General features: G+C 38.3%; 1 protein-coding gene across 1 annotated transcript in view; it reads right to left on the bottom strand.

Moving 5' to 3' along the window:
* LOC149411346 (retinal guanylyl cyclase 2) overlaps nt 1-18,797 on the bottom strand; it is a 290,198-nt gene that overhangs the window by 99,529 nt on the left and 171,872 nt on the right. Inside the window, exons 7-8 of the mRNA XM_089647685.1 lie at nt 18,192-18,564; nt 2,154-2,250 (exon numbers count right to left, since the gene is read on the bottom strand). Of these exons, the coding sequence (XP_089503811.1) occupies nt 2,154-2,250; nt 18,192-18,564 (470 nt within the window). The remainder of the gene's footprint in view (nt 1-2,153; nt 2,251-18,191; nt 18,565-18,797) is intronic.

The raw sequence follows: 18,797 nt of genomic DNA, 5'->3' as shown, positions 1-18,797 counted from the left end.
TGAGTTCGGAGGGCCAAAACCGTTTTAATTTCTAAAAACCCATATTTTCTGTCCTAGGGAGAGGGGGGGGGGTAGACAATAGAATTTTCAGGGATGAAAATATAGCTTTAGATAACGTAGCTTTGAAGATAATTTTTGATACTCGTTTCTCAGACCTTGATATCATTGCGAATCAAATAAAGATTTTTCAAAAAAATCCTCTTGATATATTCGCGCGATACTTGTGGACGCAATGTATTGGTGCCAAGTACCTCGCCAACGAGTATATTTATTTATTCGCACGAAAAAATTTGCGGAGTTTTCGCCCCTTCTGAGCAAGGTCTTAGCCATTAGCTGTCGCGGGTCCTTGATGACACTGGTCATAAGAAGTCGCGGGCCGGATGGAAGACACTGGCGGGCCGGATACGGCCCGCGGGCCGTAGTTTGGAGACCCCTGGACTAGATGATTATTTGTGGAAAAGTGTGTGGAAGGGTTTAGTTTTTCCTATGGGGAAGATTTAACCCGGACATAAAATTGGAAGTTATTTTTTTAATCTATCCTACACTATTTAACATCTATACCTTTTTCATCACTATTCGTGACTTTTTATCACTTTTTAAAGGTGTGTTGATTTGTAATTTTGATGAGTTGTCCAGTCACTTGTCAGATTATTCGTAGCCCGTATTGATGTTTGTCTTTTTGTTTAAATTAAATTTTTTAAAAAAATTAGGAATGTGATAAAATTTTACCAAATTTTAAATCCAGTTTTTAACACGATTACGAATAATTTGTAGAGATTTAAGAAAAATCAGTAACATTCACTTTTATTCGTGTACGTTTTGCATGAAAATTGTGTTGAAATAAACAGTAATTATATTATTATTCAATAGCATTGATTGCATACCTGTTAAAGCAAATTGTTTGAATGCAAAACTACAATCCCACAAAACAATACAAAACAGCAAGGAATACTGTGGCTGTTACGTGATAACTTTCTCTCTCGAGTAAATATTATGTAAATGGCTATATTACAAGCAACTGCAATGATTGGTACGGGCGCGGGCTTTCTATTGTATTGTCCGCATGCTTTGAGCGGCATTGTCTTTTTTGTTCTCTGCGTTTTCATCTTTTGATTTTCTATTTAAGTAAAAGCTGAAATTGTTAGATCATTTGTATAAAAGATAACTATTTTGTTGTTTTGTGACTGAATACTAAAATTTTGACTATTTTTATGGGAACAGGACCATCGACCAAGTATTATCCAGACAGGTCGTGTAAATTTTAAAATTATCTTCAAAGCGTAAAATATTTGTTTAAAAAAACACTTATCAAAAATAAAGTGCAATATCTCGCAGTCAAAAGAACGGAAGAAGCATTGATTTTTACTTTTTGTCGGTCTGCACGGAGCAAATTTGTCTTCCAGTAATTTCATACCAACGCTCACTACTAGCTTTGCGAAGATCATTTTTCATTCACGAAATTGAGGCAGTTAGAAATATTTTCAATAAAGACTCCAGCTTACTTTATCATTAAAAATGTAACGAGCTATATGAATATTAAATAAAAATATATTTCTATATTAAAAATAGCTTTAAGGCGGTGTATCGATAAAAGAAACAATTGACAAATTTGTATCAATTCTTCCGATCGAAACAAATAGCTAGCGTAACAAATTACGACAACATTTGCAACAAAAATGAACGTACGTTTTTATAAGCTTGTATAGAATTTGAAAGTTAATTTTGAAATTGTATGCATTGTTAAAATTCTGCGAAACAACTGCCCTTAAATCTACTACAAAAAAGGATTGATTGAATTGGAAATTCTAATCATTTTCATTATATACCGTTTACAATAGGCCAATTATAAGACTTTTAAACTTAGACAACTAGCTGAAGTCCGCGATGAGCAAAGGACATTCCGCATTAGAGACGCTATCATGACAACAAGTACCGAGCTTTGGTAAAACTTTATGGACTGGAAAACTTTGAATATTAAACGACTAGGTCAGTTTGCGACAGTTTGCGATAAGCGCTGGTGGGGTTGGTTGGTTCCTTGCTTTGGTTAGTTTGGTTGAGTTTCGACAGGTCAAGTGTGTAAGTTAAATAAGTTTAGTTCAGATAGATGAGATAAGGTCAGGTTAATTGGGAGGAGTTTGTAAGAATTAGTTTACCCTTCTGCTGTCCGGGACTTGCGGGAACACGAAGTCAGTAGCTGTGAGGACAATCTTGTTTGGACCTTTAGATAATCTTTTCTTCAGCAGCACATTTCTGAAATAAATAAAATAAAAACAGATTCATGTAGTAAAACTACAGTGTGTAAAACAAAAGAATCCTTGTATAATGTTTTGAACCGAATAATCAAAATGCACATTAAAAAAAAACAGGTATGTTATTAAAAAAATATTTCTGGACAAAACGCTTTTTTATTTTCATTTATTTTTTTTATGTCAAATTTTTTTCTCTTGGGTCAAAACATCTGGGGGGTTGGACTTCGTTTATAAATATTTGTTGTCAACCAGACAGTAATGAAAAAAGTTGCACCTCCCTTTAACATATAATGTCCTGCATTCATCTACCCAATTACCTTTCCCTGTCAGACAGTATGGAATACCCACATTAAGTAACATTGCAACAATTTATCATACATTACGTGTGTTAAAAAAACGTCTGCAGTGAACATGTTCCCTCAGTGAGTTTATTACGGAATCTTATGCAGTAATCATCCACAGTGTCGATCAAAGCCATAATATCAGTTTTCCGCAAAACGTATACCAATGATCATGAATGAATAATTACAATGAATATTGATTACAGTTAATCGGAATTCCTTTACAATTATAACTGTTAACCACAGCTTCCGAATAACGGTATAAAATATTGATTACAGTCCATAAAAAATTACAGATTGATTCGCATATCTGATATCTGTCTTCCATGTGTCCTGGTAACATGTTCCCTTTAGATTTTGTATTAACCCTTCATGCTTTTACATATGTTTACCTACAAGACCCAACTACTGTGAATCTTTTCGTGGAATTACTGTGTGAATGTTTCCATGGTATTTTAAATGTTCTATATATTTCTTATTTTTAAAGCTGTCGTAAAAACAATTACCATTTTAGAAATAAGATTATAAATGACCATTTTGGATAAAATCATCCGTAAGATGTTTGTATTTGAAATTAAAAATTTAATCAATAAAATTTTAATATCAAGCATGATAAAGTTAGCGAAATATTTTGACTGGAAAAGTTTAACATTTCGAAAGACTTCGATATTTAGAAAACACATTACATTTGTATAGGGAATTAGTAAGACTAAGTAACTTCAAATCTTACGCCAAAGCTGATACCATTAAAAAATATATTTAAATTTTAAACTTTTTCAACTGTCAACGAAAAAATCCCGCCCATTTGTAATCATGCATTTTTACTATTTTTACAATTTTATATACGGAAACATTTGAGACAAACCGAGAAGAATAATTATTTTATCTTTCTAACAACCAACAAATTACATTGAAATTAAATTAATTGAAAGAAACTTTCATGTTGTATCGCCCCGGTCAGATCTGAATGTCCCTTCGAGGCTTGTAGGATTTTAACCCCCAAGTTTCGCTGTTTGAGCAAAAATATTATATTTTTATGGAGATGCTGAAACAACTTGCGGGAAAGGATAAAAATACATCAATCAGAAATTTACGTGAATATATTCCTTGATACACACGACTTTTGATACGGCCGACCCACTCGACCTCATCAATCATAATCTTGTCATCATATCTTTTGAAAACTTAGATCAAAAATAATAATATTTTCTTATTACCACGTATTTGTATTCTTAGTAATATTTCTTACATTCTACCATGCAACCAGTTCTAAGTCATAAAACTTGCTTCCTGCTAAGCATAATATATTTTAATTTATTAGAAGAAATTATTATAATATTATTTAATATTTGCGACGTAAGAGCTATTTTTTGTGAAGAGCTTCGAGTGAGCTTCGAGTGAAGCTCTTACATTTGTTGTAATTGGTAATCTGTTTATTATTATTATTGTGTATCTGTTTGTTGTTATTGTGTATTTTAATTGTGTATCTATTTATTATTATTATTTATCTATTTGTTGTTATTGTCATCTATTTATTGTTATTGCGTATCTATTTATCTGTTATTGTGTATCTCTTTGTTGTTATTGTGTCTATTTATTGTTATTAGTTATCTATTTATTGTTATTATGTATCTTTTTATAGTCATTGTGTATTTATTTGTTGTTATCGTTAATGTATTCTTATTTTTAATTTAATGTATATCGAAGTTTACAAATGTCTAATTTATTATTAATCACATTCATACGCTATAAAGTTTTATTATTTATTAATTTTTTTTATTTCATTAATATGGCTCCTAAATTCCGGCTTGAAGCTATCAATAAGTGTAGTTTCCGGCAGCTCAATATAATAAACAAACAGAGTATTAAGTAAACAATTTTGGATGTTGCCTTTTTCATTTTTTGGTAGCCTTATTTCGTTGCACGTTCTTGTACACCTATTTATTGTATATCTATTTGTTGTTATCGTGTATCTATTTGTTGTTATTATGTTTCTATTGCTGTTTTTGTAAAATCTATTGGTTCTTATTGTGTATCTTTTTGCTGTTATTGTGTTTCGTAGAGCTCCATTTATTTCCATTTTTAATTTAAAATAAATCACATTTAATACGTAATGTTCTTTTTAGGTTCTGCAAAGTACTTATTATTGAGACAGCTGTCTGGTAATTGCATGGAAAGTTATAAACAGTTTGTATAGACCTTGAACACCGAAACAGCTGTCTCAATAATAAAAACTAAATTGCTAGCATAATTAAGTTTTTTCAAACCTGAATTAAAACTGGAGGTGGTAAAACATATTTGATGCTTCGTTAGATCTTAGCTAGAGATAATTGGTAAAGTTATTTGAAAATTCATTTCAAAGCATATTTGGTCTGAACAGGGCGTTTTTCACATAAATTGACAAATCTTACACTGTATATCAAAATATATATTATTTAAAAATTACAAAAAAAAAATAATTGTAAAAATACCTTCAAAACCTACATCGCAAAAAAATGTGAGAAAAAATTCGGTCCAGATTAAACACAAACATCAAAATATGAAAATTACTTCAAAATATCGCGCAGAGCCAGATAAAGCCAGTTTTATTTAATTTCGAATTAAAAAAAAAATTGTCATCCTTACATTTTGGTAACCGTTTCTAAGTTTATCTGTGATTTTTTTTAAAAATTAACCAGCAGATGAACATTACCCAAGTCGCCTCAATATTGTTCCTTGCATAAAACAGTACTTACTACTTATAAAGAGCGAATGAGAAGCAAATAATAAATATAATAATGCAGTAAAATAAGAAATAAAAGGAATTTGATGTTATTCGGGTCTCTTCCGTGGCTCTCAACAGAAAGTGAAAAAAGATATGACGGATCGCTTTAATTGCGTGTAACTGGAGTAGAATATTCGGCGGCTGGTCCGGTTCTTGGAAAAAACGGTAGTCATAAAGCCGCCAAAGGCTTATTGCGTTTGTCGTAGGAAGAGGTAGTTAATAAAGACCGTTCTCCGACGAAAATAATAACTTCCGCTTGGCCGACACGCGACAGTTTAGGTCCCATTCTCTCCTGGCCCACCCTGGTTGAGCTCCGGAAAACTTTTGTGAGGCATACAAGGATCACAAACCGTGGATAACAGCTCACAGATCACGAATTATGGATCAGAGATCACGAATCACAAATTACGGATCATAGCTCACGGATTGCAGATCGCAGTTCACGGATCAATAATCACGAATCACAAATCACGGATCCGAGATCACGGATCACAGATCCCAGGTCTTGGAACACAGATCACTAGTTTACGGGCAATCTTCACCCCTCAGGCTTTTGATTGGTGATTTACTCTTCCTGGCAAATCACCAAAACAGTACTGAAGTTGTTTTTCGCAAATGTACTCTACGATGTTTACATTACTTGTGTTTAGTACCAGCAATTTATAGTTTGAACGACATAATTATCACACTTAAGTTTATTTTTAATTTGCAATCCAATTTTTTCAAATACTATTTTAGTACAACATAAGTACTATTTTGTACAATATTAGGTACAGGCAATTCAACCCCAAACTTCCAACTACAAAAAGTTACACTACACATCTAAACTCTGTCTGCCTCGAAAATTTGTCGACTGACAGATTTGCTTTCGAGTTACATTTCAAAACATCTGTGAGAAACCCAAATATTTGGCCACTCAGCCGAGCTCACCGCACGCAGTGGCGTATACTCAGTTGGGGCTCGATGGGGCGCACCGCACAATGCGAGGCACGCCCCTGCAAACCTGTTTTCAGACGAATGGAAAATCCCGTATAAAAGGATAAAAAGGAGTTTGTGGATTTTGGGTCTGTTATTTATTTTGGGACAACTCAATTATTTGCTGACGTATTCGTTCTCCGAATATATTATACCCATTCGAGAGACGATATATCTGGAAGAATGATGATAAATGTACTGGCCAATATATGTACATAAAATCTATTTGCTGCCTCCAATTTTACTAGGTACTTAAACACCCTTAATCGTATTACTTTCATTAGGATTTCTAAGGATTAATAAAACGAAATACCATTTGTGAGAGCAATGATTGAGCGTCTAATTAAATAAGATTATCCAACTACCTATTCTTTCATATTTCTATTTTTGATTCTGTTGATGAATAATAAAATGAAAATCATTAATATTTCCGAAAATTTTGAAAAATGACGTTGTTAAAATCTGGATGCCAGCAGTTTTATAAAAAGTAAGAACCATAAATTAGTTAATTATTATTAATTTTTTTTTCCGATTTTATGTCCGGGTTAAATCTTCCCCATAGGAAAAACTAAACCCTTCCACACACTTTTCCATAAATAATCATCTAGTCAATCAACATTATGCAAGTGCATTATATAAGCAAAATAAATACAAAACAATACAAGAACAACACGTCAACTCACCAGAGATCAAATGGGAAAATAATTCACCGACTCCAGATATTTTCATATCAGAGTGTTCGGCTCGGTAGAACTCCTAAAGCTGGGTCCAGACATGTTCTTTTGTCCGTACCGTACCTCCGTTTCGTACCAGCGTCGCGATCCAAAAACTCTGGACGCATCATCTTTTGTCCGTACCGTACCTCCGTTTCGTATCCGCGTCGCGATCAAGAGCCCGTATCTCCGTAACGTCGCTGCGATCATTGCGTGTTCATTTCCTCCCACCATGTCGTCGACTGTGGAAGTGTTTGAGAATTTGACGATTGCTTGCGCGTCCTTCATTGTTATTCACAATAATATAACAACAAAAAAAACAAAAAAGGCGACGTTGGTGGGAGTTAGAATTGTTCAAAAACAGAGAAAGATGTAAGACGCCGCGAACACGTCCAGACTGGCGCAGACCCGTACCGTATCGCCTTTGAACGGGTCGAAAAACCGACTCGCGATGGATCGGAGCGTACCTCTATCCGTATCGAGACGCAGTACCACCGTACCGTACCGAACGGGCGTCCAAACTAGCGTTCTTGATCGCGACGCTGATACGAAACGGAGGTACGGTACGGACAAAAGAACATGTCTGGACCCAGCTTAACAGGGCCTATAAAATGAGATGATAGGAGAGATCGTTTTTGTGGTTTGTGACACAACCACACAAGCGTTTTTGTCTGGCTTGTGTACTCAGCCAGGCCCCGCTACTTTTGCCGGCCGGAGGAATCCCGCCGGCCCACTGAGCAGGCGCTCGCGCCCCCCAACTGCCTTTCTCAAGGCAACACTTTTCACGCAAAGTATTACTCAACATAAAAATCCACGCTGGCCCCTACAAACCGCCCGCAAGCACCCGAGACGTGCTCTCTTTTTAAGAGGAGACACAGACTTCCGCATGTCAAGATGTTCCCGACGAGGATGCTACCTGAAGACCACGAGGACTCCCCGGTCGTGGTACCGCCCGGCGCTCGCCAAATTGCGCATCGCACTAAGACCGGGACCGTGCGCTATACGGTCCCCGCACCACAGCCCCGCCCCGAGGACCCAAGGACCCGGAGACCATCCACCACCACGGCTCCCACGACGCCCGACGCCACCGAGATGACGGAGCCCGTAGCAGGCCCCTCTTGGGCAGCAGGACCCAGTCCTGCCCCCACGCGCCCCCCGATAGGCCCAGCGTCGGCCTACGTGGCGCCCCCGAGACCGCAGCAGCCGATGGAGACGGCTGCCCCCCAGGATGGAGGCTAGACGAGGCCGTCCAACCCCGTGAAGAGGCCCATGTCCCCACGGGGACCACAACCGCTCCAGTGTGGCAACCGATTTGATGAGTTGCCCAAGGTAAGCGAAGGCGCCGGCGCGCCGCGTATAAAGCGTGCCAATACTAATAATAATTTCTCTCCCGCAGGTACCGGCAGGAGAGACCGCGTTCCCCCGGTCGTGATGACCCTGGGGAACATGACACACGCGCAGATCACAGCTGCGGTGCAAGGACATCTGGGGGCTGGTAAGCATTTTACTTTCAGGTATAACAGGGGCGGCACGGCCAACATCTTCGTGCGCACGATGGAGGACCATCGCGCCCTCACCAATGGACTGCGGGCGGAGGCTCGCGGCTTCCATACATTCACGGCCGAAGCAGAAAAGATGAAAAAGGCCGTCATCAAGGGCCTGCCGCTCGTAGAAGTGGAAGATATCAAGGCAGACCTGGAATCGCAGGGATTCCCAGCAGTGAAGGTGGTCAAGATGACCGCCTCAATAGAATATCCCATATACTTAGCGCACTTCAATAAGGAAGTCAACATGGGACAGCTGCGCGCGGCCGTCAAATACCTGTGCCACTGCCGAATTCGACTCCAGAAGCACAGGAGCAACCACCTTCAGCACGGCACTCAGTGCTACAGATGTCAAGACTTCGGGCATGGGTCCCGAAACTGCTCGCACACAGCAAGGTGCGTAAAATGCTTACTGGAGCATGCTTCGGCAGAATGCCCCAAGAAGACGAGAGATGAGCCCGCCGCATGCTGCAACTGCTCAGGCCTGCATCCCGCCAATTACCGAGGCTGCCCCAAGCGGGTAGCGTACGTCGCCTCAATACAGCAGCGACCTGCCAGAAGGGCCCAACGCCCGCCGGCAGAACAGAACCCGAGCAGGCCACCTCCTCAGCCGAGGACGGATGGACGCACATGGGCCAACGTAGCCGGAGGCACCGCCCCCGCCCAAGAGCAGCGCGAGACCGCGCCGCCCCCACAGCCACGCCCACAGCAGGAGCCCGTGCGCGCGCCCACCTCTTCAGATGACAACCTGGACCTGATGGCCCTGCTCCAAGGCCTCCTGAGGATGCGATCACAGCTCGCCCGCTGCGCAACAAGAGCAGACAAGCTCGTCATCCTGATTGAGCTCCTAGACACCCTCGATGCCTAATACCGAGACGGTGAAAGTCCTCGTATGGAACGCATTTAGCGTGCGCAACAAGACAGACGAACTGCTCGCTTTGGCAAACGAATTACACACCGACATTATTCTCCTATCAGAATCTCACTTGAATCCAAGCGTACCGCTGAGAGTGCAAGGTTTCGAGATTTATCGTGACGACCGACAAGGAAGATCAGGCGGAGGAACCGCAATATTCGTTCGGCAATCTATGACGTCCACAAGAATCCCCACTCCGAAGTTGAAGTACGCCGAAGCCACGATTATCGAAGTCACCATAGAGGGTAGAGCGCACACCATCATCTCCGTATACTGCACCCAACATAACCTAGTGAGAGAAGATCTCAATAAATTGCTCAATCTGGGACCGATTGTTGTGATGGGAGGCGACTTGAACGCCAAACACAACTATTGGAATAACTACAGAGGAAATGCGAACGGAAATACGCTCTTTACACACATGCAGACAAATACCTATTCGATAATGGCGCCCGACAGACCTACGTACTACTCGCAACGATCTAGATATCCGAGTACACTGGACATAGTACTCGAGAAAAATGTCAAGACAATATCTCCACTGCGCACACTAGACGAACTGTCTTCGGACCACCTGCCCGTGAGCTTTACTATAGGCGGCACAACTTCAAGGACCCCCAGAAAACAGCGCAATTACAAGGATGCGAACTGGGAAGGATTCAAAAAAGAAGTCAACGAACGAATTCATCTCACTTCGGGAACTCTGCGCTCACCACAAGAAATCGACGCAGCTACAAGCACTCTCACAGAGATTCTTCAAACAGCACAAGATACACACATTCCTCTCAAAGAAATACACCCATACACGATCAAGCTTCCCGAGTACGTTCTATCGCTCATCAAGGAGAAAAATCGCCTGCGACGCATGTTTCACCGCACACGCGACGAATATTTCAAGACAGCGTATAACTGCCTGCAGAGGGAAATCAAGACCGAAATCGCAGAACTCAAGCGCGAACTTTGGGACAAAAAAGTCGCATCACTCACGCCGAAGGATAATTCCCTATGGAAAATGGCAAGCGCGCTGCGACATAAAGACTTCACAATCCCCCCGCTACAGAAATTGAACGGCCCCGGGACGGCGCTTTCGCTACAAGAAAAAGCTGAAACACTCGCCGACGGATTCGAGAGAGCCTACGCCGCTACAGACGGCCTTTCCGACCCGGCTACGGACCGGATCGTAGCTGACTCTCTACGAGACTTGAGGGAAGCGGAGCAGACAAACGCTGAAGATATTCACTTTGCTACGCCAAGCGAGATTGCTGTCACAATCAGGCGATTGAGAACAAACAAGGCGCCGGGAAGCGATCAAATTCACAACATTTTACTCAAACATCTCCCTCAAAAAGCCATCATCTACACAACAAAATTGTTCAATGCCTGCCTCATGACCGGGCATTTCCCCCAGATTTGGAAATCGGCGACCGTGCTGCCTTTCGCAAAGCCGAATAAAGATAGAACGCAGCCGACAAGTTACCGGCCGATTAGCCTATTATCTACGCTGAGCAAGGTATTTGAACAAATTATACTCAACAGGCTTGTACCACACCACGACGACAACAAAACGTTGCCAGACGAGCAGTTCGGCTTCAGAAAGAGGCACTCCACGACCCATCAACTCACCAGAGTAGCGGAATACATCGCAAGAAAATTTAACGAACATCGCTTCACCGCCGCTGCGCTCATCGACCTAGAGAAGGCATTCGACACCGTATGGATAGACGGGCTCGTGCATAAACTGCACCGCACTAACACGCCCATATACCTAACGAGACTGATACAGGAATACCTAAAGAATAGATCGTTCAGAGTGTTCATAAGGAACGTGCTATCTTCAATGCGTGAGATTCCAAAAGGCGTGCCGCAAGGAAGTTTACTTGGACCATTTCTCTTCATTCTGTTTACCTTCGACATCCCCCGAGACGAGAGATGCAATCTGTCTATCTACGCAGATGACGTCAAACTATACGTTTCCTCGCTGAAAGCGAATATGGCCGCTATTTACCTACAGAGGGCGCTCGACGCGCTCGTAGAATACTACAAAAAATGGCGCCTGAAACTGAACGAGGCGAAAACTGAAGCCATCATGTTCACGAGAAAACGTGTAAACAGAACACCTGACTTTAACATCGAAATGGGAGGACACAGCATAGAATGGAAAGATGAAGTGACATATCTGGGCCTGACCATGGACTCCCGCCTCAACTGGAAATCTCACCAAGCGAAGATGCACACGCGCACGCGACAAGCGATCGGCATGATGAAGCCAATTTTCAATAGACGGAGTCCGCTACTTCCCAAAACCAAACTCCTCGTCTACTACTCGCTCATTCGTCCAGTACTCTCGTATGCGATTCCCGTATGGAGCAGCATCTCACACTCAGACCACAAGAATCTACAGACACTTCAAAATCTCTGCATTAAAATCACATACAACACGAGACTCAGAACAAACTTGAAGAGATTACACGAACGAGAACAAATTCCAACTCTATACGAATTCACACACAGACTGACTGAACGCTTTTACAAATCACTCACACTTAGTAAAAATCAACTAATACGAGACATAGGACAATACAATGCTCCGAGCGACTTGACATTCAGATACACACATAGACTACCAAAACACATCCTCATGGACCATGACCACATATGGCACATGCCAGAACTAGACGCGGACGAATAGCGAGCAGTAGGTATTTCCTAAACTCCCGACCTTCTTCCCAAATATATAATGTTTATATATCTATTTATATATTTATATAATATTTTATAATTTGTATGTATATGTATGTTTATTTTCTATCTTCCCATAAGTATATATTAACATAAAAACAGACACACACACACACATCTCAAAAATGCAGGACATCATATACCGATGTTACTGAAGGCCGCAAACGTTTCAAGTTGACGTTCGGCCGCTCCTTCCTGGGTAAGGTTTTCTGCGATTTTCCTTACTCCCAACGGCAAATGCGGAAGGACTCCAACAAAAGGGCGCAGCCAAAATTTCCTCCCCATTCCCAACACAACACAAACAGACACGTATGTAGTATATGGCCGCTGTAGGTCGCCGCTGGTGCTGATGCTGGATGATGATACATGCAATTTTAGTAGGGTTTTTAGGTAACAAATTTTTTCCCTACCGAGAAAATACAAGGCCTCTAAGTCTATAAAAGCCAGGTAATATTTGAATAAACCCATATGAGGTAAAAATTGTGAGGCGCATATGACGCCGTTCTATTTGTATAAAGAACATTAACTTTAAATTCAGTAAATTTAAATGATTCACCACTTCATGGAATATAAGAATCTAGAAAATGAAAAAAAAAAAATGAGGGCCTATAAATCCTACTGATCCCTCAACATAATCATTTAAAAAATCTTTCGTTATCCTACATGTATTTAAAATAACTGATTTTTGCATTTTAATATATAATTTTTTTTTATTGATCTAATACGCCTAAATTTTTAATGATAGAGCTAGGTATAATACTAGAACCGAAAAAACGAATGGTAATATTTTTATAGTCTGAGAAATTATTGTTTATTTTTTTTTTGTTAATTATTTTTAAAAATTATAAATTTTAATTATTATATTATTAGTTTTCTCTCATGTAGTTTAAAATTTTCACAAAAAAATGTCCGATATCTTCCAGGTTTTGGTTAATACGTTAAAGGATTGTACATGAGCTTTTAATCAGGGTGGGCGGTATTAAAAACAGCTAGTTAATTGATATTAAAAAGAAAACTTAAAAACCAAATACAAACCCTGGAGGTGAATTTCTCACGAAAACGACGCTTTACAAATAATCCAATCATTATTATTATTATTAAATCTCTTCGTGCAAGTTATCTCTAAGAATGGCCAAGCTGCCGGTTGTAGCTGATGTTGGTAGGAATTGCCTAAGCCAAATCAAATATCGAAAATAACTACTTGAATGTATTCATATTTTCATTCCGAAAATAAATTCAGTTCCTTGATATATTCATTTATTCCGTATTGAAATTTCAATGATAAATTTAAAACATTTTGTTTCGCTAGTATTATTGTACATAATTTGTAACTTACTTTTTATGTTGATTTTTACAATAAACTTTAGTTTTTCTTTTAATGTTGATTTTTGCTATTTACTCGAGGCAGGTATAAAAACTTTTTTCTCTTCTCTCCTCTTTGTATTTGTTGTAAAACTGTTTGCTGCAGTGCCAATATGGATAAATTGAACTAATTTTCCCATTCATGAAGCTGGGAATATATATTTTTTGTTAAGTTACATAATTCTATTGCTCTTATGTAATCAATTAAGACTTTAAGTACAATCACCAACGAATTTTCAATTGCTTAATTTGCTGTGCAAATTTTTGGGAGTAGATGTCTTTATTTATTGACTCCCCTTTTTGGGACTTTTACATAAGAATGTTAAGAAATTCACATTCTTTATTGTACATAACTGAATTGCTTCATTAACAACTTTTTATATTTGTTTAAAGATAAATTGAAGATTCCCACTGACTTGGTATAATTGTTTCCATCCATTAGTATTCTGGGTAAAGAGGAATATACATGGTAATTAGTCACAGAATTTCTGCAGTGAAATAAATCCTAACAAATCAAGAATCCAAAAGCTTATCAATACCAGCAATACCGGACTATCAACAAAATCATTTAGAATTTTATATAGAAATACCAACTCAGTGAAAATTCTTCAGGAATACCCATTTTAAAATAGTTTTGTATTCTTTCATCAGCTTGTACATGTATATTATAATGTCAGTTCCAGACAGGAGAATTTTACTCAAGTTGACTTCTTACATAGGCAAAATATAACAATTTACTACACTTTATATTGCTAAAATTTCTCGTTAGCCTAGTTATAAATCTCAACATTTTAAAGCCCTTATTAGAGATATCTGTTATGTGGTTAAGAAATGAAAGATTTGATTGAAAGGTGATGCCCTATTAGACTTATTTGATTTGTGTTAATGTCTCAAAAACATTGTTATCAATGTTGTAATAATTTGATAAATGTCTTGTTATAATTTTATTCATTTTAATATATATTTCTATGTGAGTAAAGTAGGGTTTCCACAGGTAGCTACTTAGCTTACTTACGCTTCAAAGCAGGGTATAAAACAAAGAAGCTTATAAGTAGGTACTTTCGTATGCATTCTTAATCCCATTAGTCTATTTTTCCCTTCATCTCAGTAGATCACTCTCTATATATATATATATATATATATATATAAAGACTAGGTAAATACAATACTTCCCCACAACCTAATGAGCTCATTCAATCCGCCATAACTTCACCTCTCTCAATCGTTTCCACTTCATTTATCTTCCTTTCATGTTATCTACATACTGATATAGCATTGTATATTCTCCAAGATATCTCTGGTTTCCTGATAACGTTTTTGTGATGAAAATATTGCATTTGAAAAAATGAAATACTGAAGGCAACATGTCTCGTAGCAGCTTCTTGTATCACCATATTCAAATCAATCCAAGACCTTCTCGGAACACAATTCCCTCTCCACAGTCGATGCTCGTAATGGTAGCTTCGCTATTTTTCTTCTTGGATGATCACAGAAGCATCGTTTCACAAATTTAGATTAAAAAGGGTTGATGTTTTGTAATGGGTTGTGTATAAATATTATGAGTCAAGTTCGGTGAAAGATTTTTTCAAGATCTGTTTTTATTATAGTTCTGTCAAGCAACTAGTCTATTATGATATAATAACAGAACTTGAATAGGACTTTCACAGAACCCGAAAATGAACGTTGAAATTTGATGAATGTTCAAATTCTCCGAAACAACCCGTCCTAAGAATTTAAAGATTTTGTTAACAATTAGAATATTTTTTTAAATTTACATATTTAAAAAAAAAGTAAATAGAATTCCACGAATTAAACACAAAAACAGTTATCATAAGCTATAATTATTAGCCTGAAACATAAATGTAAAATGAAAAAAATTTCCGAGAACAAAAAAAAATAAAAAAATAAGCAAAAATTGTTGAATAAATACTCGTATTTATTGAATTAATTGGCGGTTAAAAATAAGCCGAGGTAGAGCAATGGTTCATTGTATCTGATCTGTTATCAGAAGGGGCGGGTTCAATTCCCGCCGGCGGCATTTATTTTTTCTCGCAAGATTCTTTCAATTTATATTTGTGTTTAAGTGTTTATAATAATTTGTCATTCTTTGCGCTTTGCATAAAAAAAACTAGTCTAGTAAACATTAAGTTCTTTTATAAAAATATAACAAGACATTTTATAATTACATTAATAACTTTATTTAGAAAATAAAAAAATAAAAATTATATTACACTTCGCCACTGGGTATATACAACTTAAGGCATCACGAGATTTTTTTGTCGTGACTCATCATCAGAGCGGAATTATATCGCCACCCAGTTGGGCAATCTTGTGAGGCGGGTTAAGAGAGGGGTTGTAGGAAGCGCCCTTGAGGTGTTTTTGCACAAAAACGGCGCTATAAAAGTCATCCAGGTATTATTATTATTATTATTAAGGGAATTAATGAGAGGCCCGGATTATATGAAGGAAGAAAAACGGATGCCGGTAGCAAGTTTCACATACTAGCCGACTTACACAAAAATAATCGTGTCCGTCGAGTTTCACGCACGTGCACCGGTGCAACGGGAATCAATACTGCTAGTTTCATAGAGCAGGGTCCATTGAAATACCTGTAGAATCGACTCAGCATACCCACATTGCGTCTGTGCACTAGAGATGGCTATCGGTTTGTTAAATCGGATTTTCAATCATACGGACCGCCCTACTTTGCACAGAATCAAGTAGATTCTTCAAGTATTAATAATAATAATAATATTTGGCTACTTTATACAGCGCCGTTTTCGTGAGAAATCACCTCAAGGGCGCTGTACAAATATATTTCTTAAATAGTAAATACTAGAACTACTTATATCTAGTGACTTACGACTAAGGCTCATAACTACCATCTTAACGACATATATACGAGTATTTACATATTTAGTATTGTGGGGCTCCAGCCCAGAGGTGGCTTTCAAATTCAATTGTTGGGTGAACTTGAGATTTTTATAGTGTTAGCAGCTAATCACTATTTAAGAATCTGCCAGCCCTGTACAATACGCATTCCGTCTCCTTTCAGCAGTACCGAACATACGAGACAGAGCGTGAATCACGTGATCCGTTGCGAAATACAGCAGTGTGATCAGGGGCGGTGTGTAACAGAAAAATATTTTTAATAGCAAAAAATATCATCGGACGCCAAAATGACACTTACATTTTTTAGTCTTAATATCTTTTGAGTTCGTGCTGATACACTGATACATGCTCAATCCGCAATACCACTACAAAGTAGTGCAAAATCGTGTGTTTTATATTTAAAATTTAATCGCTTAGAAATATTAAAGATGATGCAACTAAATACTGCGAGTAGAACATATCTTGGACTTCGAATGAGCATTTTTGGATAAGTATAAGTATAAGTCTTTTTATAAAGAAAAAATAAAGCATCAGGCCTATAAAAACTGCTTCAAAGTTCAAAAGCTCCTTTTCGGTTAAGGTTTTGTATAATGTGGCAAATAAAATAAAACACACTTTTTGGCGATATTTTTTTCTGGTATACGTCAAAACAGGTGGCTCGTGTTAAGCGGGAATTTAAAATTTAAACCTTATCGTCCTCTACATAAAGAGTGTTATTGATAGCGGTCCGATTCCTAATGTTACACGACGTGGGTGCATGGCATTATTAATATATTTACGAAAACGTGCACAAGCATTTGACTGCTTGAACTCCGGAATTTTCATTAATACAGAGACTGAGCCATTGAAATGCAAATATGATAATGATGATTGTTAAAAATCGACCGCTTACCGAAAAGCTTGCTTTTTTGTAATGCAAATCGGTCATTAGTTGGAATTTTATACTTTACTTTGATGTTGGAAATTCAAGATATGAATAATTGTTATTGTAGACGTTTTAAGTCTCGGGAAGTTGGAATATTGGGCCTTCAAATAAAAAGTGTTTTCAACGCGGTTCGGGGATATTCTAACTGTTGTTTAGGTATCAAGAGAATGTTTTATTTTATATTTTAAAGATTAAAACAATGAAAATCGTCTTACCTCATCCGTGGCAGCATGAACAACACTTGTAATAATACTTGGCACGCATATACTAGTACACAACTGCTGACTCTGCAAAAATCTTATACGCCCACTATTTAGTTTGGCAGCCACCTCTGGTCTGGACCCCCAAAATCCCTTGGCCAAAGACAAGAAACACTTAAAATTCGCGCCCAACATTTGTATACGATTGACATTTTTGTTTCATGAGAACAGCTTCAACAGCACAGTGGAAAGATTTGCCGGGATCTGTGTTTCCTCCCTCCTACTACACAGGTCTCTTCAAGACCTCTTTCTCTCAGAAAAACATTTCACACAGCATACCAAAGATAACATAAGCCATTATTTTCCTTAGAGCCTCCTGCGTGGAGTTAATGCATGAAATATAAACATAAAAAAATTGCTTACATGCATCTTTTCAACCACCTGATTCTGTGTAATAACGGTCTCAACCAGTCCTGAAGGAGTCATCCCTATCCACTTCCAGATATTATTTTCTCATGTTATAATCGCTAATAATCAGGAATACATAAAACCTGAAAATAGTGAGTCTTACCTGACAATGAGGGCCAATCCGATGGTGAGGCCGCAGAACAGCAGAGCGCCCGCCACGATGATTATGATGTGTGTAGTGCCCACCTTGATCTGAGACCTGATGCAGAAGTTTCCATAGCAAGAGTCTTCTTCAAACTCCAATCCTTTGTCTTGAAACCAATCGTCAAAGTTCGGCTGAACCCTCTGTATATTGAGAGAAACATCCCCTTGGTGGAACATCTCTCCTTGTATCGACTTCCAAGTTAAGTTCTTTGTCGATTGTAGAATGATCAGCGGCCTCCAGTGCGACTTCGAAGATTCTTTGTAGGGTTCCTCATCGATGTCTTCTTTCCAATCGAGAAACAAAAATTTAAACACCTTTACCGTCCTATTATCTGCATTTCCATGTATTACTGTATTCAATCCTTCTAAAATATGTTCAAACAATTCGTTTCTAGCAGATTTTTCCATGAACACGTCGGAAACACTATTTTGAGAATCCATACTAGTAAGAATCATAAAGGACCGTTTCATGTCCACGCTGATGTTTTCAAACATTTCATATCTGTCCTCCGACCAGCTTCTCTTATTTCGAAAAAGTTTTTCTATTTTTTTTTGCTTAACCGTA

Source organism: Hesperophylax consimilis, chromosome 26 (genome assembly GCF_061612785.1).
Source record: "Hesperophylax consimilis isolate HC1 chromosome 26, BYU_Hcon_1.0, whole genome shotgun sequence".
NCBI classification, from domain to species: domain Eukaryota; kingdom Metazoa; phylum Arthropoda; class Insecta; order Trichoptera; family Limnephilidae; genus Hesperophylax; species Hesperophylax consimilis.
The sequence above is the reverse complement of the archived record's forward strand: the minus strand, read 5'-3'. Positions and strand labels throughout refer to the sequence as shown.